Consider the following 27,939-nt stretch of genomic DNA (forward strand, 5'->3'; position numbering starts at 1 on the left):
AGTCATGTTCTTACTTTCTTTGCTAGCTCTACTTCAAAATCTTTTGGGTTTATGCCATTATTTAAAAAAATAAGGGTACATATCCTTCTGTTAAATGAACTTATACCATGGCTAAATATTTTTTCTGACAGTGATACCAGATTCATGCCCTTAAATCACTTAAGGAATTCTTATTCCCTTAATAATAACAGTGACATTACAGATGGGTTTGCATTTTCATTTTGTTTGTTTGTTTGGTTTTTTTTCCACAAGAGATCTTGGAAGGCAAGAGAAAGCACAGAGCATGAGAGGATAATTACATTCTTCACAACTACAAAAATATATTTAACTTCATTAATACATTTAAATAATGTAATTAGTATTTTAATTTAAGATAATTGAATTAACATTTAATTTTAATATGTTAAAGAAGCAGAAATTAAATTTTGGAAAAATCAGCAAAAGCTACGTGGACCTGCATTCTGTTTTTAACAATTGTATATTCACATCAATGTATTCAGTGTTCTGGATATTAGATTATTATCGTGGAGTTTAATTTATATTTTCCACATCCTTGTCTGTTTCCTTTTGTTTTCTATGTCCATTGGAAGCAGGCAAGGACGCTCATTTCTCTTCTCCTTGTATTGCATCTTCTATGTGACTGGAGCTCCTTACTATCATAGCTATATAAATAGTGAAAATATGCAAGCATGCAAGACAGGCAAAATACGTTGATTATTCATTTACATAAACACATACCACACCTCCAAATTAGCAGGTTTACAATTTTTTACTACCGAATTGAAAAACCAAATGAATTCTCAAGTCCAGCTTTGTGTTTGTTACAATCTCTGTTGCAATTTCAGATCTAGTTAGCTTCCTAATTTGCTTTCTGAGATCTTACGCTAATGCTTAACTTTAATTTAGGTGCCAATTGCATTGCAGATGTTCAGCATGCTGCTTGGTTAAAGGATTTGCAGTTACATTCTGTAGATTTGTTCTCAGCCGTCAGCTCTATTATCAGTAAAGCAGAACTAAGCTCTGGCTCACTGTCATCCCTGCCTTCTTGAGTTAAGCATAAACCTGAGCTTTTTGCTATATATTGGGGGGGGAGGGGGCAGAAATCAATCTACAATACAGGAGTTTAATTCACTGAAAAAGAAATAACAAATCAAGAAGTTAAGGAGGATTTTTTTAATCTGAGCATCTACACCTTAATGAAAATTTCATTATATATAGCTACATATATGTTTATATATATATATTTGTTGGAATTTAGTTTTTGGTTTTGGGGTTTGCGTTTTGGTTTGGGCTTTTTATGCTTGTGGTGGTGGGTTTTTTTGGTTGTTTTGTTGTTGGAGGCTTTTTTTGGTTTTGTTTTTTTTCCTCTCATTTCCCACATCTGGTCATTCAATATGCAAATCTTACTAAACATAATTATGATATTGTACACCTGCACTTCTTTCTGTTGCCAGGACACACACACACCACCCTCAAAAAAAAAAAGTCAAGTAGAGAAAAAGTTGACTCTTTACTCCAGAAGGGTTGTGCCATGGCATTTCTGTCCTCTGCATTACTAATAAGATATATTTTTTTATTTTTTTAAATTTATTAAATTATGATAAGTTTAATTTCAGAAAAGCACAAATAATTCCAAAGAAGCCTAACAGCTACAGGACTGCAAATACTTGTCAAGATTTAACATTTACTTTTGCCAGTGGTGTCTTATGATACTATGAAGAGATCGAGAGTCTACTGAAGGCATCAAGAGTTTGAGACATTGCACAGCTGGGCACTTCCCACACCGATGCACCTGAACTTTCTTTTTTTGTCATATCATCATATTGGAGCTTAAAAGACCTTTGCCATAAGTCAGAGGTGTTAATGGTTACGTGGTCTGATGAGCCCCCATCCAACCCTTAAGGGACAGATACAATCATGTCTATGCATGGCATGTGAAAATTCCCACCAGAATACAGTGGCAGGTAGGAGCAAAATCAGTGAAGGCCTGGACAGGAACTGGCTTATCTTTTCATTCCCAGTATGAGGCACTTAGCTGAATTCAACTCTACAAAGGAGCCTGCGCCCTTTCTGACAGCGGTCCCAGAAACTCTCTCATAAGTACAAATGAAAACTTAAAATGCAGTTTAAAAATATACATTTGCCTATTCCAACTACTGAAGTTTCACTTTAAGTTTGGCCATAGTTTCAGGGCCCTTTCTTCACCCAAACTCCAGAAGAGTTGCATTTCCTATGACTTCCAGTTCTGAACTTGAACTTGCACCTTTACAAGCCTATTCATTGCAAAAGTATTCAGCTAAGTAGCTGCATACCTCCTACACAGCACACCAACAGTGAGTCAACCACACCAAAATGGTTATGTAATTTAATTACACCTTTGGATAATCTCTAAAATCAGGATGTGCTTTTAGAGATTGGAAGCCCCACAAAGCCTTCAAAGGAGATCCACGAATGCACCACCTGTTACATGGATAGCATGTATTGTTTTGTCTTCTTCTGGGACTGGAAAGACTTGCAAGGTAAAGAATTTCAGGTATCTTTCATTTCGTGTACCTAAATCCAAATCTTAAAAAAAAATTTCTTCTGTTTCTAGCAATATTAAACATCCACATTCTCTCGAAACAAAAAGTTTAACCCAATACTATGTTTGTAAGCAAAAAGTCCAAATCTTGCTCGACAGAGCTTATTTTTTATGTTCAATTTATAAAATCATTTTTAGAAAAATTTATCTTTTATTGGAAATAGCTATATTTGTTTAATAGTACAACTATTTATTCCCCAACGCTGTCGTTAAAAGGACTAGCTTACGCTGTGAAGAATCTGCAATCCAGTCTAAAAACTGGATATTACTACAGATAAGGGTGTGCTCTTCCACATGTTCCCAACTAAAACTGTGTTTCAAGTTGCCGACTCAAATCCATTTAATAAAAGATGGCAAAGACTTGATTTATTGCTAGAGCCTCTCTTAATTACACCCTTTGAAAAAGTCAAAATTAAATTAATTTGATTTTGACCCTCCATTCATTTATACTATTTAGTTTCTAAAGGGGAAAAAAAAAATGCCACTTCAAAACCCCCACTTTCCCTAGCAACGCATGGGCCACAATGCAGATGACAAGTTAGTTCATTAAAGTCCTCTATTTTCAATTAGGTTGCGGAATCATAGGAGCAGAGGCTATGGCACAGAGGACGGGCAGCGAGGGCCAGATGAACTGAAACGTCCAAAGCGCAGAAAAAAAAAAAACTGGTTCTGGAACTGAGCTAATAAGGAGGCTGCTTTGCACCATAGGTAAATCAAAATTGCTGATAGCAAACACAGTAGTTCCCTCTTCCACACCAGTCTGATGTGGATGCCTGTCTTCCTCCCTCCCGTAATTATGTAGGCATGTTACTTGTCCATCAGGAAGGTTTACTGAAACCCAAAGCAGATCTGAAACAAGGGCAATTAGATCAGAGAAACCCTCAGATCTAGCACAAGGAAAGCAGCAGGTGCTCGTGGCTGGGAAGGGTGAAGAGACAGGAATCATCCTGATGGTGATCTGGTTGGCATAACCATAGCCAACTGCACCCTAAAAGTCACCTTTTAGAAGACCTACTTAGGTCAAGTCCAACACCATGACACTATGCAGCTAAACAGGTTCCAGTTTCAAGACTTGTTTTGTAACAGAATGATGCTGACTATACAGAAGTTTCATGTGTTGCAGACATAACTTGGTGCATTTAATTTGCAAAGGTAAATAGTAAAATTTAAAAGTCTGAAATTAGTGGAGGCAACAGTATTCCCAGAATTCTGGCAGAGTGCTTAATCTAAGTATTTGCTGAAATTTCTTTCACAAAAGACTTTCCCCTTCACATGTGCACTATATATTATCTCCTCAGGTAAATTTTTGTGCCATTTCTAAAATAAAATGGACAGGGAATTAATTATTTACATGCTTCTATGAAAGTTATTACCCTAACCTTCCTGTTAAAAAAAGAATATCTAAATTTGTCATAAAAGTAGCTGTACTCTTAGCACAATTCATTCTTCATTTCTTCACTTTAAATTAAGAAGGATGGATTCAGATGGATGGATCTAATAAATATATTTCAGTTATGGTATTTATCAGACCTCATAAAAGTATATTATTCACACTAAAATTGCAACCCACTTCCTCACTTCTGCTCTAGAGTTTTCTTATTCATATGCCATACAATAATCCCATGCCACAAACTTCTAACATCATACGCTATTTTTCTTAAAAAATTTACAACATGGTGTGCTTTTGAAGTTGTTTTTTCTTCACACTGTGAGTCTGAACATTCAGAGAAGCATTCAGCAATCGCAGTACAGTGCTACTTCTTGTAGTCTAAATGGTAGCAGAACAATGAGAAGAAAAATCACTGCAGAAGAGGACTAATTTTTACAATTATTACTGCAGATTTGTTCTAGAACAGCCATTCTACCATCAAGGAGATTCATCACCAGCTGAATACTAACAAGTCCAAATAAAAGAAAGAAAAACATTTAATGTATATAAACCTATGTTCGTCTGTTAGAGCCTGTGTCATATCCAACAGATCGTGTCATGTTTTTGTGCATGTGAATCCACTTTACTTCATCATGTGAGATCGCCTGAAAGATAGTTGCATAGCAATCTTTCCAATTACATAATCAATGGCATCAGATAGTACAAATCTACAACATATATCACTTTTTATGGTGAACCAATAACAGCTACAAATCAAACCAATATTTAAAACATTTCCGATTTTAGACACTGTGCAGCTGTGACAATTGCCTTTCCAACAGGGATTTTCAGCAGCAATCAAAGGAATTGCGACATCCACACAGCTCTGTCTTCCTTATTAATATGCCCCTTCCCATCCTCTCCAGTGAACAGAAACCACATACTTAGGTGATTAACTGATTTATAATCCGCAGAGGTATGGACGTTTATGAAGCAAGTCAGGAACTAAGACTGAAACAACACCTGTAAGGCATTTATATTTAGTTCAAAAGTGTTATTCTGCTAAAATAACAAGCATTAGAAATGAAATCATTTACTACATAGACGCTAACACGACTGCTGTTGCTTTTCAAAGCATCACTCGGAAACGCGATGTTGGTCCTAAAAAATTTTATGTGCAAGGTCACACATCTAAAAAATAATAAAACTTGTATAGGTTACGCTCCTGAAGCCAGTCCTTTGTATCTATATGTTATGACACAGAATATTTTATCCCTATAGAACTCCTTCTGCATTCAAAGCACAGTTAAAGGCTCATCAATAGGCATATCAATCTGTGGCAGAACAGGATATGAACTGATTTCTTGCTCAATAAAAAATTCTGTGAATTCAGAAGCATTACTTCCTCATGGATTTCCACTATAGCATCTAAAATAAAGAGCGAGATACAGACATAAATTAGCAGGTATGAGCAAGGGTTACAATTCACATAGCCTTAGCAGTAAATATTCTGCGGTTCTGTATGTGATTGAGTTGGGCCCCTAATGATTATGACACACACTATATTTCTCCTGATTTATGATTTATATCTAGTATAACTTTGTGCTGACACATACCTGAAAAATTTTCTGATAAACAAATAGACTCCAGAAACCTGTCCCATTACACACTTGTGCAAATATGAATTAAATTACTCATGTCTGCATTATATTTGTGCTCTCCTAGCAACTGCCTGCCAGTCAGAGAACCACATTTTGATCTCTAGCACCGCACACTGCTAACAACAAGCACTGACTTGAATCCTTACCTCAAGGCCTGAAAACCCAATTACCACACCAAAGCATCAAGATGGACAAACCTTCACCACTCAATAGAACATCTCCTGGCTTTCCCAAATCCAACTGTATGCAGGCAGAATAAAAATAGTGATAAAAAAAGGAAAGCACAAAATGACCTCTAACCCTCCTAAATCCACTCCTTTTGCACCTGTGGCTGACTGATGGGAAGGTAATTAACAGCCTCCTCACACTTTTCCATGGAAGTCGCGGCTCAGTTAGTTTTTCCAACTCTCTTGGCAAGGCAGCTCCTTGACCGTAGACCTGTACCTTCTGCAGGATTTGCTGCTCCCAAGAAAAGGTGCTGCACAGTCACGATGCCCGGGCTGTTCTCCAACCAGCTCATCCAGAGATGTTAACAGTGAGCTCATCTTGCCCAGCGCTTTCAGCTCAAGGTTTACTTTCAGTCTCGTAGCCTTCCTCTGGCATAAGAACAAAATGTTTTCCATACCATCTGCTCATCTATGATATAACGTCGTCAGCACAATGTTACATCAAAGTAATTTACACCTATTCATGCTGACTTACCAATAAATAACACACCAGTACTAAGAAAAAACTATCTGCAGACTTCCTAAGGTGTGCAAGCATTACTGAGAGGCTTCCCTAGCTATCCTGCATGTGTGACTGCTGACCACATCATACAATATAAGGATTTACCAGCTACCAACTACACTGTTATGCTGTAGCAATCCTAGTTTTAAGAATGCAGCTCCACAGCCTTCTCTAGTAGGTTTGCTTTTCTCTTAGAAAAAGAAAGAAAATGGAGAAGCTTGTCCGTCTTCTCTTAAACAGCTGAACCAAGATGCTGCCTTAGCTACAGAAAGAAGGGGCTGGGCTGGTTGGTTATGGTTTTAAAACTCAAGTTTCGAAATTCCCTTTCCTTGTGAAATTTCAGGATTTATCACAGTGGCCCAGACTATGAATGCTGCTTTCTCAACAGCTCTACCTGTCATCACCCTTCAATGATGTTCACAGGGCATATTTGGATCCTTAGCTGGGGCTTCTGTATGATCCACTCTTGCTCTTGTTTATGAGGGACGCCCGCCTCGGCAGGGTACAAGGAGAGGTTGATGAGGAGTCAAGAGACAGAGCTGCATTAATGCAGGAAAACAAAAGGTCAGAACTCAAGGAAGAAGCAATGAAAGGGAACAGGAGGAGAGAGCAATTTGTTCTGGGGGAGAACAGACTGTTCGTTATTTTAAATTTCATAGGAAGTTCAGAATTTTTTCCCAAAATCAAACATTTTTTTTCTTCAATACAACAGTCCTGCTACACCGATTCCCTTCCAACAGGAATAGTTTTATTATAATGAAAAATATGAGGTAAAACCCTACTAAATAATTGTCATAATGCAAAACATTGCATTTCACTGAAATATTTCATTTCCCCTCTACTATTACCCAGAAAAAAATTATAAACTCTAAAATGATGTATAATGAAAAGCACAATGTTTTAATTATGAATAAAATGGATTTATTTTAGGACTTTTAGGTTTTTCCTACTTTTATTTGCAACTATTTCTCATATAAATTTGCAAACAAAACATATCATTTTGATCATATAAGGCTGCCTATTTCTGGCCAAGGATGAGCAGCTGCTGAAAATGCTGTTCGTGTATATCCATAAAACATTTAAATCAAAAGTGCTGACGGACCCTTAACATCACCACTCTCCCTAAACACCTGTGTCATAAATTAACCTGTTTAATAAGAATGTCGTCTACTAAGCAGGTCAGCAGAGAACTGCAAAGCAAACAGGGTAGCTCTGCTGCTGCGTCTACCCCCCAGACAATACTCTCATCACATACAAGATAACCATTATGGTCTATATATGTTTATTACAGAACAGGTCATTTCAGCTGTACATTTTCCTGATAGAGTACTGTTATAATTTCTCCTTTAAAAATAAATTAGTTTGTTATAGCCATGCTCTTGAACATGAGCACTGTATACCCCTGGACTGTCTAAAAATAGACCCTTCCTTATTTCCGCATCTGTGATTAACACAGTAAAATAAACCTGCGTGTGCATGGGGGAAGGGAAGAAGGATCAGAACTGTCCCTCAAAACAGGCGTAATGATTGACTGACTGTCATTAGAGTTGTGGTTCAAATTACGCTCCCAAAGCACATTCAGCAAAAGTCTCTTTTGGAGGTTTTCGTTTTAAGTTTTTTTTTTTTTAAAAAAAGAGAAATTAAAAATACCAATATCTGGCTACAATGGCCTCATGCTGTGGGCACATCTCCATCCACAGGAAGGTTTCACAAAGCCGCATGGCCAACCTGGCACAGATCCCCCAGGGCTGGGAGACACCTCCCAGCAGCAGCACAGCCTCAGGCACAATCCAGAGGAACTTCAGCCAAATTCAGGCCTCCAGCCACTAGACCCCCAACACATTCTGGCCCACCCAGCAATCAGACTGCTGTACTCAGGGATGAGCTGTGAGTATGAGCCTCTACTAGGTCAGGAGGAGAGAAAGACCTTCCCAGATCGGCAGAAAGATGGGAATTGTGCTGCTGCTTATGGATTTACTGATTATCTGGGAAGAGATCCTTAATGGAGTGTGAAGCTGTGTGAAGGACAGAACACACTCATTAAGCTGGGTTTAAATCCCAGCAACATCTCAGCTTTGTGCTCATGGATTTTTGAGGTTAGCATATCTCACATTACAATATGGTCTCTGGCAGGCTGCCTTCTATTTGCCCACAGGTCACGTGCAGACTGCGTCTGGCCAACATTAACATAACTCTGCCCAAGCAGAAGACACAACTCAGCTTAATAACCAATCTTATTCCACCTTCTCTCCATGCAAAGCAAAGGCTGACAGCCTGGGGGAACAGCTCACTCCCTCCTGCCACACCAGAGACATTGTTTCTGGTGGCCTTCCCAAACATGGCAAGGAGACTACTTCAGCTGGACCCAGAGTATTCTTGAGACTAAAGCAAGAGGCACAATGCCAAGGGCTGGACAGGTTTCCATAAGGTGTGTCTAGCCCAACAGGCAAGCCTCTCCATCCTAACGCCCACTGGACTGCACAGCCCACACAAGACACAGCCCTTGTGGGGTACAAGGTAAAAAGGGGAACCCACATCATCCTTGCCAGCATCAGCCACAGGCACTGTGAGCCAGATGATCCAGCCACAACAGTCAGGGAATGGACAAGAACAAGTGCTGTTTTCACATTAGCAATATTTCTGACCAGAGGAGGGAAAGGAAAAGGCAGAGACTCGCAAGAACAGACGGGCTGTTTGCTTTTGCTCATGAAAATGCCAGGGAGGATGGGGAAGGAGTGTCTGGAAGCTGGAGAGAACAGTTGAGAGTCTCAAACAAGGCTTGGGATTTGGAAAGGGCATCCTGGCCACAACAGCACAAACAAGGTGGACTTGAGAGCACCATATCTGAGGCCATGTCCAAGACCATAGCATCTTATTGTTCAGGTAACAGCTTGTTTTAAGCATGTGAATTTTCAAAACCTGTAGAAACTATATCACAGGTATGGATAAGACAAACATAAGTTAAACTTTTCTTTTGTATAGTAGGAGAACACCTCAATACTGATTTTCTTTAAGACTTTTTGACCATGTTTATGTTGCTTACAGGTACACATGAAGGTTGTTGTAAGACAGGTGGCATGCCACAGAGAAACAATAATTGCATTTCAACAAGTTATTTCTAATATTAGAAAAACTTTTAAACTTCCTCCTGACATAACAGTGGTCTTACTAAGAGAACCTAAATACTTTTAAACAAATGATACAATATCAGTCACTGCTGCCAATTGTGGTTGATGCTGAATCATTCTAAACAGCAAAGATTTGCGAAGTTGTTAAGTGTTCACATAAATACTGCAAAACTTTGCCATCTTTGATTACTTTTCCAAGTCTCGATATTTTTGTTCTTTCTTCTTTTTAATATCTCTCAGCTCTGTCAAATTCTCTGAATCTTCTGTGGCTATGAAATTCTTTGCTAGCTCTATTGCCCATTACCGAAACCAGTCCTGAATCCATCACCTTTCCACACTCCATTATGTTATTACTCCTTGTATTGCACGCCAATTTCACTGATTCTCTTGCATTCTCTGACAACTAATTTTAACAAGAAAAGGCTAATTAACTAGCATTTATAGCTCTCTCAGACTAACCTCAATTTCTTTGGATTTCCTATCTATCATACATAATGCTACTACATCTGATAATTCAATTATCTCACAGGAACAAAAAGAAAATATACAGCAAGTATTTAAAATCCAGTTCTAAAAGCTACTTTCCAAGCCATTTTATTGTAACTCAAGCACACCTCAGAGTAAGACAGTATTTTTAATAAACTAAAACTTGTCAGAGCAGTAAATTTACCTCTGTAATGTTCTTGCTTACAAGTTTCACATCGGCTGCCACTGAAATAATGATGGACACAAAGAAGGCTATTAGGTAATTCTGGAGTAGAACTTGGCATCTGGTTTTATCCGATCATTCAGAATTTCCTGTAATATTGATGAATATTGATGGTGCCATTATGGCACCCATCCACAACGCCACATACCTCATCGGCATCAATCCTGACAGATCACATTCCTGCTTAAGCAACAGTATTTTTTCGCAGAATCACAGATTACGTGGCTCCAGTTATCCTTCTCTTTGGAGTGGTTTCAATCATGACCTTGACATCATGGGGCTGTCAATCGAGCCTGTCCAGCTTACAGCTCTACATTGCCAGCACCATTCATCCTAGCAACCTAGCAAACGTGTCATGCAAAACAACTACTAACAGGATTTAGAGATGAGCTAATTCATCCAGCTACTCTTGAGCCACTGCTGGTTAGGGCAAGACAATGATAACAGATTAAATCTGTTAAAACAGCATAGTGATTAACAGAGATCAACAGGTATCTTAACCCACTATGCCTGTCTACTGGCTTTACACAGCACTGGTAACAAATAGACTCTCAACTGACCAGAAATACCAGGTGAATGTTACTAAAATACAAATAAGTGGATCAGCACATCACTGAATTTTATTTTTCCCAGTCAGGCAAGAAAACTCAAAAGATTTTTGAAAAATGAACTCTCACAACACCTACAGAACAAGAGGGATGTCCATGCAAGTGCTGTGTCTTACCATCTTTTCTGACATGTTTGTTTGTAAGCTCTCACTTTAGACAAAGCATTTAATTTACTATTTTTTTCATACCTCATTATCTGAAAATAAGGTTATCAGGCCTCTAAAGGATATGGAAGATTCAGGAAAAGAAACTTTCTTCCCCTTGTGTGTCTCCATCTTTTATATAGTCTTGCAGATCCCTGGCACTAACTCGCTCCTCAAGTAAACCAAGACTTTTAGCCTTTTCCTCACATAAGCACTCTTGATGCAAATGAGCAAACCATGACTCATAGAATGAAATTTAGGACCAAGTCTATAAATTATTTTTCCCAAGAACATTGTACTTTTTCCCCCATAAAGAAAGGCAAATTTCCCATTTCAAACGTAATCTTTTTAAAATATGAAAATAAAATTATATTTGCTATATTTTTAAACTGTACTGAGTTATGGAATGATTCAAATATAAAATATAGATGTCAAAGCATGCCTACAGCAAATAGTGTTTACATGTTATTTCTGAATATATACAATAACCCTTATTAAGGACTATTTTTTACTGTTTTCTCTTTGAAATTGCCAGTGAGGTGTAGCTTTACCAAAACATTACACATCTCTCACGTTCATATAAGCTTTTAGAAACCCCTAAGCTACTAATATACTCTGGCACTTGACTCAGAAATCAAGACCTAGCACAGTAAGACGTGTGGACGGTTCCTGTTAATCTAAAGAATATGATTAATATTAATTTCGGTTAGTAACAAATTTGGAGATGGAAGTGGAGGTACAGGGGAGCGTCAGCAACATTCAAGGTTTCTCTATAGGGATCTGGTAGGCTAAATAATTTCTTTGCTTTTCACTCAACATGGCTGCTGCAGAAGACAATACGCAAGTTCATCTGAGAGCCTGGCCCAACAGAAATGGCTTCTTTATCCCAGTCTTGATGAAAGAAAAATAAAATCATTTGCACTGGCTCCACACCTCTCCACCATCATGCCTTCTCCCCAGGTGTCCTTTTCAGAAAAGCATCCAGAGTCTTGTCTTCTCCTCACCCAACTCTGAGGCTCCTTTCATTGCCTAGGAGATCCCTCAGCCATGGAGGCAAAACTGAATTTCAGTCTTGGTGACACCCTGGAAAAGAAGAGTGAGGATGCGTATGGGAAGGAGAGTGAGGTGGGGAGCCAAGATGTCCCCTGTCTTTTACGACCTTTGGAATATCTCACTTCTTCCTCCCTCTCTTACACATCTCCAGGCTCCTCCTGCAGTCCCAAGGCATCTCTCTCCCCCATGCACGTCCTTTCAGTATCCCCACACTTGGTTTTCAGAAAAAAATTCATCTTCCCTTCCCTCCAGCAGCAAATGCTGCTCATACAGAACATCCCAGGCTACGCAAGGAGAAAAGGTGTCAGGTCACTGTCAGACTCCGCTCCGGTACAGTGAGGACAGTGTGACCAGGCATGGAAATACTACACTGAGTTGAAGAGCTCTGGAAAAAAAAGAGCTTACTGTGGCCTAGCTGAAGGAAGAGCTAACTGTTACTTTTACTGACCCTGTCCCCTGCACCAAAGCTGCTGTAAGAGGCGATGAAGTCAGAATATCTCATCATCTTCTCAGCCTTGCCAGAAAGAGCTGCATTCTTCAGTTGAGTCTGAAGTTGATTCAGATATTGTTAAAAGCAAAAGACAAAATTATGAGTTGTTAAAGCCCCCCTCAGATTCTCTTCCACTCTCTGTAAAAATGGCCACTAATCAATACTATTCACAGTTTCTTCCAGGGTAATTGTGTGAGACATTTCCGAGAAGCTGCTCACGCAGGCACAGTCAGCCACTCGGCGCAGGAGGCTCCCGGACCTCTGCAGAGCCTGGATCCAGCCGCGCAGCCGGCACGGCTCACGGCACAGACAGTAAACAAGGAGAAATAAATCAATCTGTTCCCCCATAAAATTGTTGCCACTTGAATTGCAGTGTCTCCCACACTGATATTGTAGATAATTCTATTTCATCTCGATTACAACCAGTATTAACACCCAAAGCAATAAAATCTTTCACATTCTCATTTTATTCAAGTCAAAGGACAACCCTGCTGCAGTGACATATGGCTCTGCTCCTCTGCAAGTATGTTAGACTGCCTACAAAATCTCCTTCTCTAGCAAAGGATAAGACTTTTTAAAGTCAATGACTTGCAATAATTTGTATTTTCCACCAAGAAAACCGGACATATCATCATAATCATCTTTCTATACAACAGATAGATGAGTTTTCTCACAGTTTGCACTTTTTTTTTTCCCTTAATGGAGTGATTTTAGACCATAAAAATCATTGATTATACAGCCAGAATGAGCCTTTTTTTCCCCAGCAAAAAGTCAGCTTGGGGTTGACAGGCTGCAAAGCAATTCCTGCATAGTTGAGACAACATAAAGAACAGTCAAGGAGTTGTGAACTGAGGATAGGACTAAGTTTTGCACCACTTTGAAAACAAGAGGCAGTTCATAGCCATTTACTTATCTACAATTTTCAACCTCAGCAGATTCAGTATGTCTGGATTATTTTTTTTTTAAATCCAAAAATTCTCTATGTAGCATATGCAGCAACGTCCAAGTGAGCATCTCAAACTCCATGCAACAGGATTAAATCCCCTCCTGCTCTTCTCCTGGCTCGATGATTTCTGCCCTTGTTACTGCAAGATGACCAGCTGCCATGGGGAGGGCAGAGGTTATCCCAGATTGCTCTTCTTGGGGCAAGAACTAACATTTCCACCTCTGTGAGACAGACAGGGACCTGAAACCATGGTCCCCCATGTCCTGCAAGAGACCTTTATAAATGGCTCCTGGTAAGGATGGAACAGATTTGTATTTTTGCATGGTTAGAAAGCATTTCTCTGCTTCAAGGTGCAGGTTCATATAATAAGGAGAGCCGCAGCTCCATAAAATCATAACAGCCGATGTACAAGCACTAGCTCAAAAAAAAAAAAGGCATGAAGAAAACAATTTATGCCTCCTCCTCTTTTTGTTTTTCATCTTTTTCATCTAAACCTACACTTCTGAAAACAGCTGACTTCAGACCAAGAAAATTCTGTTTATTTATTGTTTTCAAAAAATATCTTCTGCCTGTGCCAACAGCTTCTTAATAGTAAACAGGATGCAAACTGCGTGACATACAGGAGCAGATTTTGTTTAGTAAATGCTTAATGTCATTGTCATGGTTTCTAAAAAGGCAGCTTGTAACAGCACTGGAATTTGCACTTACTGCAGCTTAATTAACAAACATCCATTTCCCATTTATATCTAATATAGAGACTTTCAGATTAAAAAGGGAAACATTTACTCATGTACTATTGCACACAAATGAAATCTGTGATGAAAACCCCTTAGCCCTAGATTTCTGAACTATCATTTCTTTTGATCTATGATGAAATAAAACGGTCACTCTCCCTATAACTGAGGAGAAATCATAAGGAATTATTTGAACAAGCTGACCTGCATTTGTGTGTTACATGTTTAAACAAAGCAGGATGGAATCATTGCATTAACTTCAGGAGCCATTGCAGTCCTGAGAAGCACAACATCTTCAGAACTTAGAGTTCTAGTTAACGTATATTGGCGAAGAGATGTCTGAGAATAGAAAATGTTGTGGGTTTTTTTTTTGTGGTAGACTAATTCTTTCTACAGATTTTTGAGGTGTAATAACCTTTTTGAAGCTGCAGATGCCTTCCATTCTAAAATATGCTGTTAATCTCTATTCCAGTCATAGCCCATTTTCAATTACCATGCAAACAAAAATACATTGAAACCTGTAAATCTTTTTGGCATCATTCGTGGAGGGTAATATTTCATGAAATAACAAAATTATTTTACCAAGCGACCTAATTTCCTAAGGGAAAAAACTAAACACACACTTTTTTGGGGATAGTGTATATCTCTTTTTAGATTATTTTAAAATAAAGCCCAGCAAGAAGGAGTGAATTCTAATTGACATCACATTAGATCTAAAAACATGAAACGGGCACTAACTGGCTAATTACCTTTTTAGTGAACATGGATTTATAATTTGTACTGCAATGTTAAGCATGTCCATCAATCCTTTGCCACTGAGCATTCCCCCCTCCAGTGAAACAGATTGTTTTTTTCCCCAAACTCTTCAGAGGTTTTAATTTCTTCAGTTGTAATAATTTCTGACTAAAGGGTTTGTATGGGTGAGCTCTAACTGGAGGAGCAGAAGGACTACCCATTAGGCTTTTAAGGCAAAGACAGTAGCTCTATTTGAAACAGTGACTGATCTACTAAAAGGAAAGGAAACCTTAGTATTAGATTCAATTTCGAAAATTTTTAACAAAAACACCAAATGGAACTTTGGCATCTAAAATTAAGTTTACCATAACAAAATTGAAGCAAATAAAAAGACTCTGAGACATGCAATAGGACTAATATTTCTTAACTGTGTATCACTGTTACATTATATTATGTTTTGTTCAACATATTGGCCCATTTTCATCCAACCATTATTCACAGAAATTTTTGAACTAAGGAAAAAATAAGTAGAAGGTTTTGGGGTTTTTTTTGTTTTGTTGTGTGGTTTTTTTTTTTTAGTGTGTTGGTTTTTTGTGGTGGTTTTTTTTTAAAGATTACCTCATTTTAGAATCAAGCATTTAGAACACAATCATTCAGCAAACACACATAAGCAATCAAAATTATAGGTAAAAATTCAAAAGAAAACTTTTCTAATTGCTACTGTCAGTGAAAGAACAGCTTGTTCCATTAAATTACCTGGCATAAGCCATCAGCAAAACTCCATTAAAATGAAGGCAGGCTGTCAGTAAAGAGAAGTAGGAGCTCTGAATTATTGTAGAAGTCTAGTAAATCTTTACATCTCAAACTTCAAAGTTAAACATTGAGGGGAAATGAAACAACATCCTAGAAAGAGAGACTAAATCAGAAGACTAACAAGACACCAGTTAATTTGAAAAGCTTTGGAGCTTTTTTTATATCATGATAAACACAAGAAACAGTTACATTTGTTACTTAAAGCTAGAAAATGAATTAAAGTTCAAAACCAAAACAAATGCCATGACCCCACCCTGCAACTGAAAACCATTCCACCTCCAAAGGTAACAAATTGATTCAATTTTGAAAGTCCACAATCCATTTAAACTACTTCCACTGTGATTAGGTATTGCAGGTTGCCTTCTGTAAGTGTACAATATACTATGAAACTATTGGCAATCATACCAATAAGACGTCCATCCATCTAACTGTCAATGTACCCCAATATCCTTTTTTATCGGAATTTCACAGGAACAGAGATACAGCAGCATGATGTAGAGTCAAAAGAGGGGACTACAGGTCAAAGAAAAAAAATATGAAGGAAGGCCTTGTTAGTTTTCTATTCTACCCTCAATTTTTTTCCCCCACCAGCACATTATATAGTTTCTGGTTGGATAATACACCTCTTTCTCATCTATAATAGAGTTCACCATAGAGAAAGAATCAATTACAATTCAACAACAGATAGAGAAAGCTAACAAAAGACATTCTTGCATTGGAAAATTGCATAGTGTGCAACTGTTCACACTCATACTTGTCCTGTTACTTCCAGAAAAACAATAATATATAGTCTGATTTCTGAAAGAGTCAGTAAGACACAGTTGAAAGACTAAATACAAACTTAAAAGGGCTAAAATTAAATAGAATAAATTAGATGCACATTTTCAGTGTTATTATAATATTACAAATTCAATATTAGCACAAATGTTTGATGCATTACATTAAAAAAACCAAAATGTTCTCCTTTTGATAGAGATCTTCCCTTGAAGAGTTTAGAGTCTAAACATCAAATGTGGTATTCCCTTACTTTCCCTTAACATTCACTGCTGTTACTAAACTTCTTAAATCATGCTGATCCTACCTTTAGGGCCAACAGAGGAATACACTGACACAGCAACCAAATACTTCTCAACTTATGCAGAGCAGCAGCCAAAGTTACTTAAGTAAAGGGCTAAATTACAATAAATAGTGTGGGACCATAAAATATATTTATTGTTCTGTCTACCTCTAAAGCAACTTTTGTTGCTGTTGCCATGGAAGTTGTAGGGCACGAAAGAAAACTGTTTAAATTAAAGGCTTTGAACCACTTACAATGGAGCATGACTTTTCATTAACAGGTTTTACCTGTTAATCAACAGTACTATGATTCGTTAACTTTCAGATCATTCTTTTTATTAAATAAAGACATAGAACAAAAAAGCCTGTCACTGTTTATTACAGAATATTTATTCTAAGCATTAGAATAAAGAGAAGATATATATTTTCTAGCTCTCTTTGGATAAATGTTCTACTTTGGACCCAATCCAGTCTAAAAAAGGACTTCCAGTAACAGCTACATAATTTGGGATAAAACTTCTAGATTCTTCATTTAAAAATAAAAAAAAATATTTTATCTGTTAGTTCATCTGTTCAGGACAATCACAGTAATAGAAAGTTATTTTTATATATATTATATTTTTATGCTTTTCATGTGCATGTGAACTTGCATCTTATATTTAGAATATGATAAAGTAATTCCGTCCACCTTTTCTTCTTACATGACACCATAGATGTTATTTATTACAGAATATATTTTCACATATAAGCTATCTTCAGATAAAAAAAGGCGCTGTGTCTTGCAGAAACTGTCATCAGAGTTTTGCACTGCTGAGGCAGATATGATTTCAGGTGATCCAAGTCATAATGTTTTGCTACTCAGTTCTCTGATATTCTCTGAGAATTTACTTAGCCAGGACCACAACATCCGCCCCTCCAAATTAAAATCAGGTTTTTTTATTATGTATACCGTCTAAAGGCAGATTGAGACCCAAAACTTGTTAGTGCTTGTCAAATGCTATGAAGTCAGCAACAAAAAGGTGTTCATTAAATGACTGTTGCAATGCAACAGCAGTGAACCAACGCACGGTCTGGGCAGCAAACAGGGAGAAGGACTTTTTGACAGAATTTTTGAAGGAAAAAAAAAAGAAAATGATGGATATTTAAGCACAGAGAAACTTGTAACTGTAAAGAAACATCCAAAACAATCTTATTCAGGAGACGTTTAAGAAATCTACAGCTTTGCTTCCCACACACCAAAGAAAATGCAGAGAGTGAATAGTCAGGAGTCATTCAGTAACGGCCTTGTAAAATTGGTACATTTTGGAAATATATAGTCTGATTCATGATCCCATATTTTAAGCATATGTACTATTAGACAAGATTAGTGAAGTTTTCAAAAAGATAAAAGTGGCATAGTTATTAAAAAAAAGCATACTGTTGTCTCTGGCAGAAAATGTGGTCCAAGTTTTCTAATCTATCCTCTTTTAGACTCTCCTGTCAATGCCTATGTTAATTACCAAAGTACTTTGATAATTAATTATAATAATGAATCTGATTGAACCAGTTAACCACTGCTGCACTGTGACAATATTCACTTACCGATATTCAGAGGGACACAGGCAAATATCACTGTTTCACATTTGAGAGATTAGAAGCTCAAAACAAGCAAGTAGATCCAAAGTTATAAACTTCATTTTCAGAAGTATACATTCTCAAGTAATCAACATCCTAAGTAGAAGATACCCTTTTAACACCAGAAAAAAAAAAAATCTCATTCGAATCTGGAGTCGCCTAATAATCACAACATAGCTGCGTAGCTCTCACTGTCAACTCACCAATTTCACATCACTTTTGTTTTGACAATTACTATTCTTTGTTCATAAATATGTTTATGCAGGTTTTTTTGGTAGTTGAGTTTGTTGGTTTTTTTCTTTTTTTCATAGAGATGAACAATTTAAAAAAAAACACATCTATTTTTCTATTTTTAAATGGCCAAAACCCAAACATCTTAATCTCAAAGTAAATCGTAACACTTCTGAATGTCCCTTGGCATAAGGGAGGGAGAGAGTATAATGAATTTTCAGCAGAGGCACACTGCAGCAATGTCACTCCAAACCAGGACTCATTGCTTTCCATCTCGTTGCTAGAACATTATCCTTTGGTGTTTTCTTCTCTACAGACCATGCTGTCCTTTTCAGGCTCTCATGTTTCATGATTCATCAGGCACAAATTTTACAGAGACACCCTAATGCCTTTTTTTCAAATAGGTTGTACTTTCTCATGGTCTCCCAAATTTAATTTCTTTTTTTTTTTTTTTGTGAGTGTAGTAAAATAATGAAATAGAGAACATCTCTGAACATGTCCAACAAACGTGCCAACAGCTGCTACATAGCTTACCCAAAAAGAGTTAATGAAGAGGTCCACTACACACTAATAAGATACATGATACAGACAATATCTCAAATACCAAAGTCTACTTTCATGGAAATTTTACTATGCTAGTGTAACATACATATTCTAAGTTACCCTAAATTGTATGTACCCTGCGTAGTACAACTTCCAAAAAGAAGTAGACAAATAGGATTTGCCTGTTTTCTAATAAAAACACCACACCCCATATTATAAGAGTGGAGAGTTCATATCGACTCAAATATTAAATGAAGAAATATTGAAAACTTTTGCCCAAAAAAGAAAATAAAAAAATTCCAGTACTTCAATCCTGCTTAAAATCAGATCATTACATTAGATTTTGGACACTCATCCACATTACCATCACAAATACATAATATGGGTAACAGAAAAAGAGATACTGGCTGAAGTTCATTCAGCTTCATCCCACCTCTTCCACCTCCTCAATCTGTGAGTGGGGAAGTGAAGTCTTGTAACCAAACATCTCAAATCAAACACCAAAATACCCCCCAAAAATCACTCAAACATACACTGATTAAACAATTTTATTCGCAATGCTTGCCCCGGTTCTGTGAAACTCAATCTTACAACGCTAAGATAGAAATGAAAGTTTCCATGTGACAACACAGCAGAGTTCTTGCCTGAGCTGGAAGAAAAAGGAGGTCTGTCCACATGAAATAACACTGCAACACTCCGCAGCTCCAAGGCTTATTTACTAGCACAGGACACAGGAATATAAAGGATTACCTACAGCTGGTGGGAGATTTATGGTTGTACATACTTGCCTCTTACTTGCTGCTGGACAGTGGGCTGTCAGTGAGGTCTGAGGGATGGTTTTGTGCCCTGCAGGAGCTACAACTTGAGATTCTCCACACACACACAAAAAAACACAATAAAGCTTTTAGCGACAGCTAGGATGGTGGATAACCATGATTACATTATCACAGTAAGTGACTTTTCCAAGGAGAAGATTGTAACTTCACCTTTGATCACAACTTTAGTTTTAATGCTAGTTGTGCTAGACAATTCTACCTCACTATCACACAGGTAACTATTTTAACACCATACGAGACAAAAATGAGACACAAATAGACAGTTTGGAAGACAGATGGGCCTTTTCTTCAAAGAGAAAAAAAGCACCACACTCTGTTGCAAGGTAAAGCAGACAAAGTCATCACTGTCCTGGCATTTTTAACCTCGTGATGAAACAACTGGAATGTTACTTTGTTCACGGTGCTTTTACCTCAAATAGCTCAGAACCATTCAGCATCTATGTTGAAAATGTTCTTGTCGGTGAACAGTGGGCTGTATATACTCAGTAGCATGTCATACCTACCTCATTTAGAAACTGAGATAGCACAATTTATTTGCAAAGCAGCAGCATGGTTCGGTGGAGTGGAGCTGAGAAACACTGAAATTTCTACAGTCACCATCCCCTACTCCCCTTCACTGTGTTATCACCATTCATACTCCTGGTTATATGTCACAACTTCTCTTCCACTTATTAATCCCAAGGAGGTCTAACACTGTCATTAATACAGGTGGGTTTAGAGCTTCATAAGACAAAGGGAAGTGAGTGCTAACATTAGGGGAGATGGAGTACACTGGCTGATGAGGAACCAGAGACTCTCTCCCAAACAAACTCTGGCTCCTATTACATGACTCTGTCAAGTAACTTCATGGGCAGCAAGTGCAGGGAAAAAAAAAAAACAGTGAGTAAATTTCAATCTTCATGTTTTTCCCACAGATATACACAGAGAACTATCTCACGGAACTCTTCTTAACTAAGGCACCCATCCTCACAGCCACAGATTCTCAAGAATATTTAGGTAGTAACGCACCCTTGATTTCAGTTGAACGAACCGTGTAAATACTTCCGAAGATGTACATTTTGAGAACACCGTGACACAATGGTAGATTTTAAAATTTTCTCCTTCTTGAGTATCATACCAGATTCTGACATAATTTTTTAAAAAAACATGCTTGGAATAAATAAGTCTCTGACAAAAAAAAAATTAGATCTCCTTAAACTGGTATGGAAGAACCATTCAAAGTAAAACCTTGTATTTAAATAACTGGCCAGGTTTTTAGTCCAAATACACATAAATTCCCATTTACCTCAGAAGTCAGGTTAGAAATTACAACATCATGTTAACCTCATAGGGTGGTGGTATTAGGACTTCAGTTACTTGTGAAGAATTCCCACATTGTTGGAAAACACAGAAATTCTCTGTGCACGCAGCAAAGCAACAGCATATAGAGGTTCCACTTGGCTTTACTCCTTGGAAGTCTGCCTTTAGTATATATAACAAGGACTGATTCTCACTGAGAAGCTTTGCAAAGCTTAGGCACAGATTTATAGTGTCATTTGACATCATTTCGACAGCTTTTGTAAGAGCAGTGCCTTGTAAATGCAGAAGTAGCTGCAGACATCTCTTAGCTAAACAATGCTGAGGTGCATCTCCCTCGAATTCCAACCTACTAGGCAACGATCTGGAAAACCTCAAAGCATAACACATTAAGTTCAAGAAACTATTTCAGGGATCCCGACTCCTGTCGCTTATCATCTGTAGCACATGTTTACCATTTACGGCTCATCACCAGCACATGCAATCACTTATATTCCAAATGTTCAAGGAGCTCTGTAGCTGCGGAAGAAAGTACGTTAATATTCTGAACTATCTGGAGACATCCAAACTTGGAAAGGCTCATGACTTTGTACTGCAATGCTTGGACGCCTCCGACACACCATGCTCACCCAAGTCCCTCCTCACAAGCACAGCTCGCAGACACAAAGCAATATTGATTCAGCTGCGCACAGCTGTTTATACAGCCTTGCAGAAGCACAGCATCTTCAAACACTGCTGCAGACAGTAGACCGTGTCTTCCTAGGAGAGGTTTAGTGGTTGTCAGCGAGGCTTGACTTAATGATGCACGCTGCGCCAACGACTGTATTTAATTAACTTTTTTGGTTGGCCTCACAGAGCTGTTTTCTACAATCTGATCTTGTCTGCATGAACCCTGCTATGATTTCATGCGGGAAGGAGGCTTGCAGCCACAACATTTTTCATAAACAAAACTGCCCTGATTTTATAAAGGCTCTGTTGATAAGAAGCAAAGATATCGTGGTATCCATGCATGGATAAAACACAGCACAAAGCTTCTTTCTGAAGCAAAATATCTGGAGATTAAACCTAAAGGGAAGAATGTCATCCTTCTAAATGAGCAGTTCAAACAGTTTAATAAAGGGAGGAACGAGGACAATAAGGGATGGTTATTTTGAAATGAATGCTTTTATCTATACCACATGGTGCCTTTCCCAGTGGCACTACCAGAATTCAATAGAGTGATTTCATAAGAAAGGATAAGAACTAATCTTTGCTTTTCTGCTTTCAGAAGCCAGGAAGCTATGTGAGTTGATGTTTTACATGAACTGCTTTATCACTTAAAATGCAAAACAGAACATGACATATTCCCACTTATCCAACTGTACTAGATTTAATATATAAATACAAGGAGCATTCAAGGATAAGTGAATGATCTCTGTCTTAGAAATCATCTGAAAATTCCTTCTTGATGCTTCTTTTTCTTTCCTTTTCATACAAACACATTCTAGGTATAACAGTTAAGAAAATAAAAATACACACACAGGCAAACTCATTTGATTAAACTTCTAACTGAGACAGCAAAATGTATGTTGACATGTGAATGCCATATCCCTCTTCACCCACACCCATGTCACTACACATACCCCCATTTCAAATGCTATTCCTTATATTATTCTTTTACCTCCTATATATATCTTAATTAAGACACTGTTATTTGCTTCCTTTGGCATCTGTAGCAGCTAATCAGCACTTACTGGAGAACAAGCATTTCCAAGCTTATAGAACACCAGATTATTTTCTATTAGGGTCTGCAGCTCATAAACATATCCTCTTTTGACATCAAGTTTTTTAGCTGCAAGCTTTCAAGCTTCAAGTATTTCAGATGGGTGAAAATATCAGTTCCTCCAACTGTAAAATAGAGATAATGATGTACCAGAAGCAAAATAAATGACACCTAAGCCACTTCATCCCACAAAGTTCTAGCTTTGTGAAGGAAGAGTCCAGGAAAACCAACTCAATCTTTTTGCCTGTCTTATCCTTATGCCATTAAAATAAACATGAAACAATATGTTCCTTTTTAACCACTTGATGAGTCAGTGCAGCTCAGGAAACTGAAAAAAGGTTTATGGAAATAACTTAATATTGCATGAACGCTGCTGGAGCTATTAAACAAACATAAGCAAGAACCCATCACTGAAGCCAAAAGAGACCTTTATATGATGAGGGAAACCAGCAGCAAAGTCAACAGTCATTATTACAGCAGTTTCTTTGCCCTGTGAAAATGGCATATGACCTAAACAGATGTAAGCGATGTAACTGATACAGTTATGCTGCTTGTATCAGATGTTACAACTGGATTACATTGCTTTTAACGATAAAAGAAATTTCTTTTAACATACCTTTTTTATTCATACAAAGCAACATTTATCAAAATCTTTCCGGTATTAGTCTGTTCTTCAAAATAAATGAGAAGGAAAGAAAAGTATATTTTTTAATTTTTTTTTAGGTTATGAAACAGCTCAGTTACCGTGTTTTGGTTATTCTTCTAGAAGCCTGATGCATGACAAGTACCTGAAGTCCCTAGTTGATGACATGATGTGAGATAGCAAATACTGTGACTTATGCCTTCAACAGGCAAACCCAGTTATATATTTGAAAATGCAGTCAGTTCAATTGCCTTAGTTGGAGGCTGAGAGAAAGATCAAAATTATCAGCCTTCCTGCAGGAGTCAGACTCAGATCTGCAAATCGCAGATGCTTCAAAGATGCTACCCAAAAGTAGCTGCTGTTTCTTACCCACGTTCACACTGTACTTCAGAAATATGCACTTGTGTGACATCAAAGGAGGCAAACCTTTCCATAACCTTGCAATACACAAAGTAAGCTCTGCTGCTGAGCACAGTGACCTCCACAGACTTAAGTTCCTGAGCTTTCAATCCAGCAAAGCACTCGCATTTTAATAGATCAGGATTTCTGAAGAACGTCAGAGATACAGTTGAACCAAATGCAATTTGGACAGGAAAAATGGGAAGGAGTGCTCAGAAGCAAGCAGCCCTCTTCTTTTCTCATAGATCTAACAAGTAAATTCTGATGGTATTTTAGTACTTCAAAGTATGATCTTCCAAAGATTCTGTTAATTTTCTCAAGAATGGCATATTTTTACTTGCATCAAGGACAGCATTTTAAATCCACTCGAGACAACACTTGCCCGGTTAGGGCAAAAAAATGAAATACTCTGCAGTGACCTTAAGCACATTGACAGAATCCCTGCATGTATTTTTTTTTAATTAAGGTCAGCCACTAGGAAACATAATTGATCAACTGGCTTATTCATTACTGACCTTTAAGTTACAGTTATGCCAAATTAAGAGTAGATCTACAGAAGAGGTCCTTTCTGAATTCGAAGATACAATTTCCATAGTTTAATTTTGCACTCCAATGAAAGTCATGTTGAGTTCTTAAAAACTCCATCTTCAATTAAGAAAAAAGGTAGAGCGAGAAGCTATGAAGTAAATCTTACAGGAACGTCTTTACTGAAAACTTTTTGCTGCCAGTTAAAGTACATATATTTCTCTACTATCACCTGTTGCATAAACTCCTGTTATGCGTTGTCTACCAAATATAACGGTGGCTTATCATAAAACCCAATTAAAGATACTTCCACCAGGGAATACTACAGCGAGACACTGAAGATGGCAGTTAGCAAAATGCACCACTGTAGAAAACCACCACCACCCTTCCTGGTGTCAACCACGGAAACAGTCAAGGCAGACTTTTTACATATTATTGGAGCAACTTCAAACAACAGTTTTACACAAGAATTATCTTTGGAAATGTTAATAAAGGCACTCTTCCTAACCATCTACCCATTTTAATTCCTTCTAACTCCTCAACCATATTTCTGTCTTTTTTCTCCTCTGCATGCATTTGTCTGATGTTTGATGATGACCTCATTTCATCTTAAACTTTATTAATATCCTAATTTAACAAATACTTATCTGTTAATAGACCCATATTATTGGCTCCCGTGTTTAATTGAAAACAAAACTTCTTTCTTATGCTATACATTCACAAAGAGAAACTTCATCTATAATACTCAATTTAAAAAAAAAAAAATCCCCAATTAAGAATCTACATATTTTACAACAGTAACTGCTTCAAAAGAGCTCTCTCTAAACAGTCCATCCATCACCAGAATTTAAACGATTTCATATGGCACATTAACAATCTTCGACTATTCTCAGAAGTCATTTCTACTACTCCCTTAGACTCATTCATACATGTGTGTTGGCCTTTTCGACTTACTGAAAGGAGATTCTGAAGGACAGCAGAAGAAAGCTTCCTTTGCATAGTTCAGGCAAAATCAAAGAAAAAGGAAGCAGCTTAATCAAGAACAATGGTAGTCTTTCTTTGAGACTTTCTTTCTTATTATAATAAATAACAACCTTTTGAAGAAAAGGAGACTAGTAATTACTCAACATCATCCTGTAAAGAGGTAAGCAACCTGAAAATAACAAACCAATTATTTCCACCCTGTATCAAGACAAACTATTTTTAGCATATTTCAGTGTGTTTAATTTAGTTATAATCTATTTCTCATAAAAGGAAATGATGTTGTTCAAGGTTGAGAGAATATTTATATATTTTTTAAATCTATTAAATTTCTCTTAACTGTTGACCACAATAGTCATACCTGGTATTGTACTTTTTTCCCCTCTTACTTTCCTCTCCTTCTCATTCATTTACAGATTTGACGTATCAAATTGACCACATAGCAATTACACAGCAGAGGACAAAGTAGTCAGCAAACAAAACATTCAAGACTTACCATTTACACAGATTTCAAAAGAATTGCAAAGGTCATCCTCAAACAGGCAGCCTAAAAACACAATAGAAAGGTGAAAATTAATACAGGTTTCAAACTGTGGATAATTAGTGCAGACTGAAGACCTCTCAGGCCATTAAATGCTCAGTAAGAGTCAGACATTTGGTTGGCCTTAGTAGTTTAAATTGGGCAGTACAGAAAATAAAGAACACGGAATCAGGCCTGGTTGGAGAGCACATCTTATTAACTGGTTATGTCCAGAATAACCTTTGATGTTCTTCTTCCCCCCGCATTCCTCTACTGAGAGTTCACTTTTCTCAGTGCAAGTCTCTTGTTTAGTAATTTGAGGAACCTTACGTTCTCTCAATTTTGAACACAGAATTATACCACAGCACAGTAATGCTGCAATACACTACAAAAATATTCACCAAGAAATCAGGAGTTTCTCAAGATATTTCTACTATGATAAGACAAGCCTAGCAATCAGATATAAATTGCTAAAATTAGGTTTAGAATTTGTAACCGCAACTATAGAACACGCCTAGATCCTCAGGAGCACGGCTTAAAAATTTAGCCATCCATACCAACACCACGATACCTCCAGAGACAGCTGACAGATCAGTATAAGTCTAGGAAAAATATTCTAGCTTTTTTTTTTTTTCCATTTAAAGCAGGAAATTTGTTCCAAAACATGCTGCTTTACGGGTCCCTGCCATACCAGCTCCATACCTCACCCTAAAAAACTGCATCCCAGTTGGCAGATCCAGCTGATTCACTTACACACATCTTCACAAATGAAGTAAAGTACTCTGCTCCCCTGTTGCCAGTATCACCTAACCAGGTAATGAGGCACCAGTTAGTAACACCTTTATCTTTGGATGAAACGAAATCCTGCTGATATTCATGAGGGCAGCAGAGAAGTGTGCAAGCTGCACCTCTGTTCTGGTCACTCCACACTGGGGGACGGAGACAAGCGCCAAGTACAGAAGTAGAGTGAAATATTATGCTGCTGTTAAAGGCATGCACTCTGTTAACCCAACCAGTAGTTTCTTTACTTTGTTTTCTGACAAAAATAAAGAGCTAGAACTAGGCAAAATCCAAGGAATAAGGCCGTATTTTGAACACTGAAACTGCCCTAGAGAACACATTTTCACAAGAAGCCTTTTAACTTCTCCAGAAAGTACCTTAAGATTATAAATGGACACGGGGAGTTATAGAAAGTAAGCGATCTTGAACAGTTTCACACTACTCATCAAAAAACAGCCAGGAACTTCACCACATCTAAACACAGGAGCAAATCCTCTCTCCCCAGACATGCCTATCTCCAGAGAAGCAGAGTACAAGAATCTCTATTCATCAGTCAAATGGATTAAGTAGGCTGTTCTTATCAAAGAAACTGAAAGGCTGACCGACTGCCTATGAATTACCCGAGTCCTGACCCTGCTAAAGGAAAGTTCAGGGGGACAGAGTGACTTACGTGTGCCTGCATAGCCTTTCAGCAAGTAACTGTATTAGCACTTCATTAAGCTTGAACTAATATACTGCATCTCTTGGCAGGATTTATTAGCACAGTGCTAGGTCTGAGCTAGGCAAGCGCACCTACATGAATTCAAGGCACATTGGAGCACCAGCCGAGTCCCTTACATCTGTCCCATGATTGCCTGTAAAGAGCACATATACATAACCTGAAGCAGACAATGAAAGCCTACAACATGCACAACGGTAGAAGTGTTCTTTCATCCTTTTACCTATGCACCAATAAGCCGTGGATATTTATTTGGTAGCTTTTGAAAGGTAAGGGAAGTTTCAAATCAGGAAAGCTTCTGCAAGCAGCTTGTGTCTACACGATCCACAAACTGTG

The 27,939-nt window shown here is 37.7% G+C and overlaps 1 protein-coding gene across 1 annotated transcript in view; it reads right to left on the reverse strand.

Annotated features, from left to right (window-relative positions):
* The window catches only part of PTPRN2 (protein tyrosine phosphatase receptor type N2), a 683,076-nt gene that overhangs the window by 580,704 nt on the left and 74,433 nt on the right, over positions 1 to 27,939 (reverse strand). Inside the window, exon 2 of the mRNA XM_086614526.1 lies at positions 26,082 to 26,132. Within this exon, the coding sequence (XP_086470652.1) occupies positions 26,082 to 26,132 (51 nt within the window). The remainder of the gene's footprint in view (positions 1 to 26,081; positions 26,133 to 27,939) is intronic.

This window comes from Tauraco erythrolophus, chromosome 7 (assembly GCF_009769465.1).
Source record: "Tauraco erythrolophus isolate bTauEry1 chromosome 7, bTauEry1.pri, whole genome shotgun sequence".
Taxonomy (NCBI): domain Eukaryota; kingdom Metazoa; phylum Chordata; class Aves; order Musophagiformes; family Musophagidae; genus Tauraco; species Tauraco erythrolophus.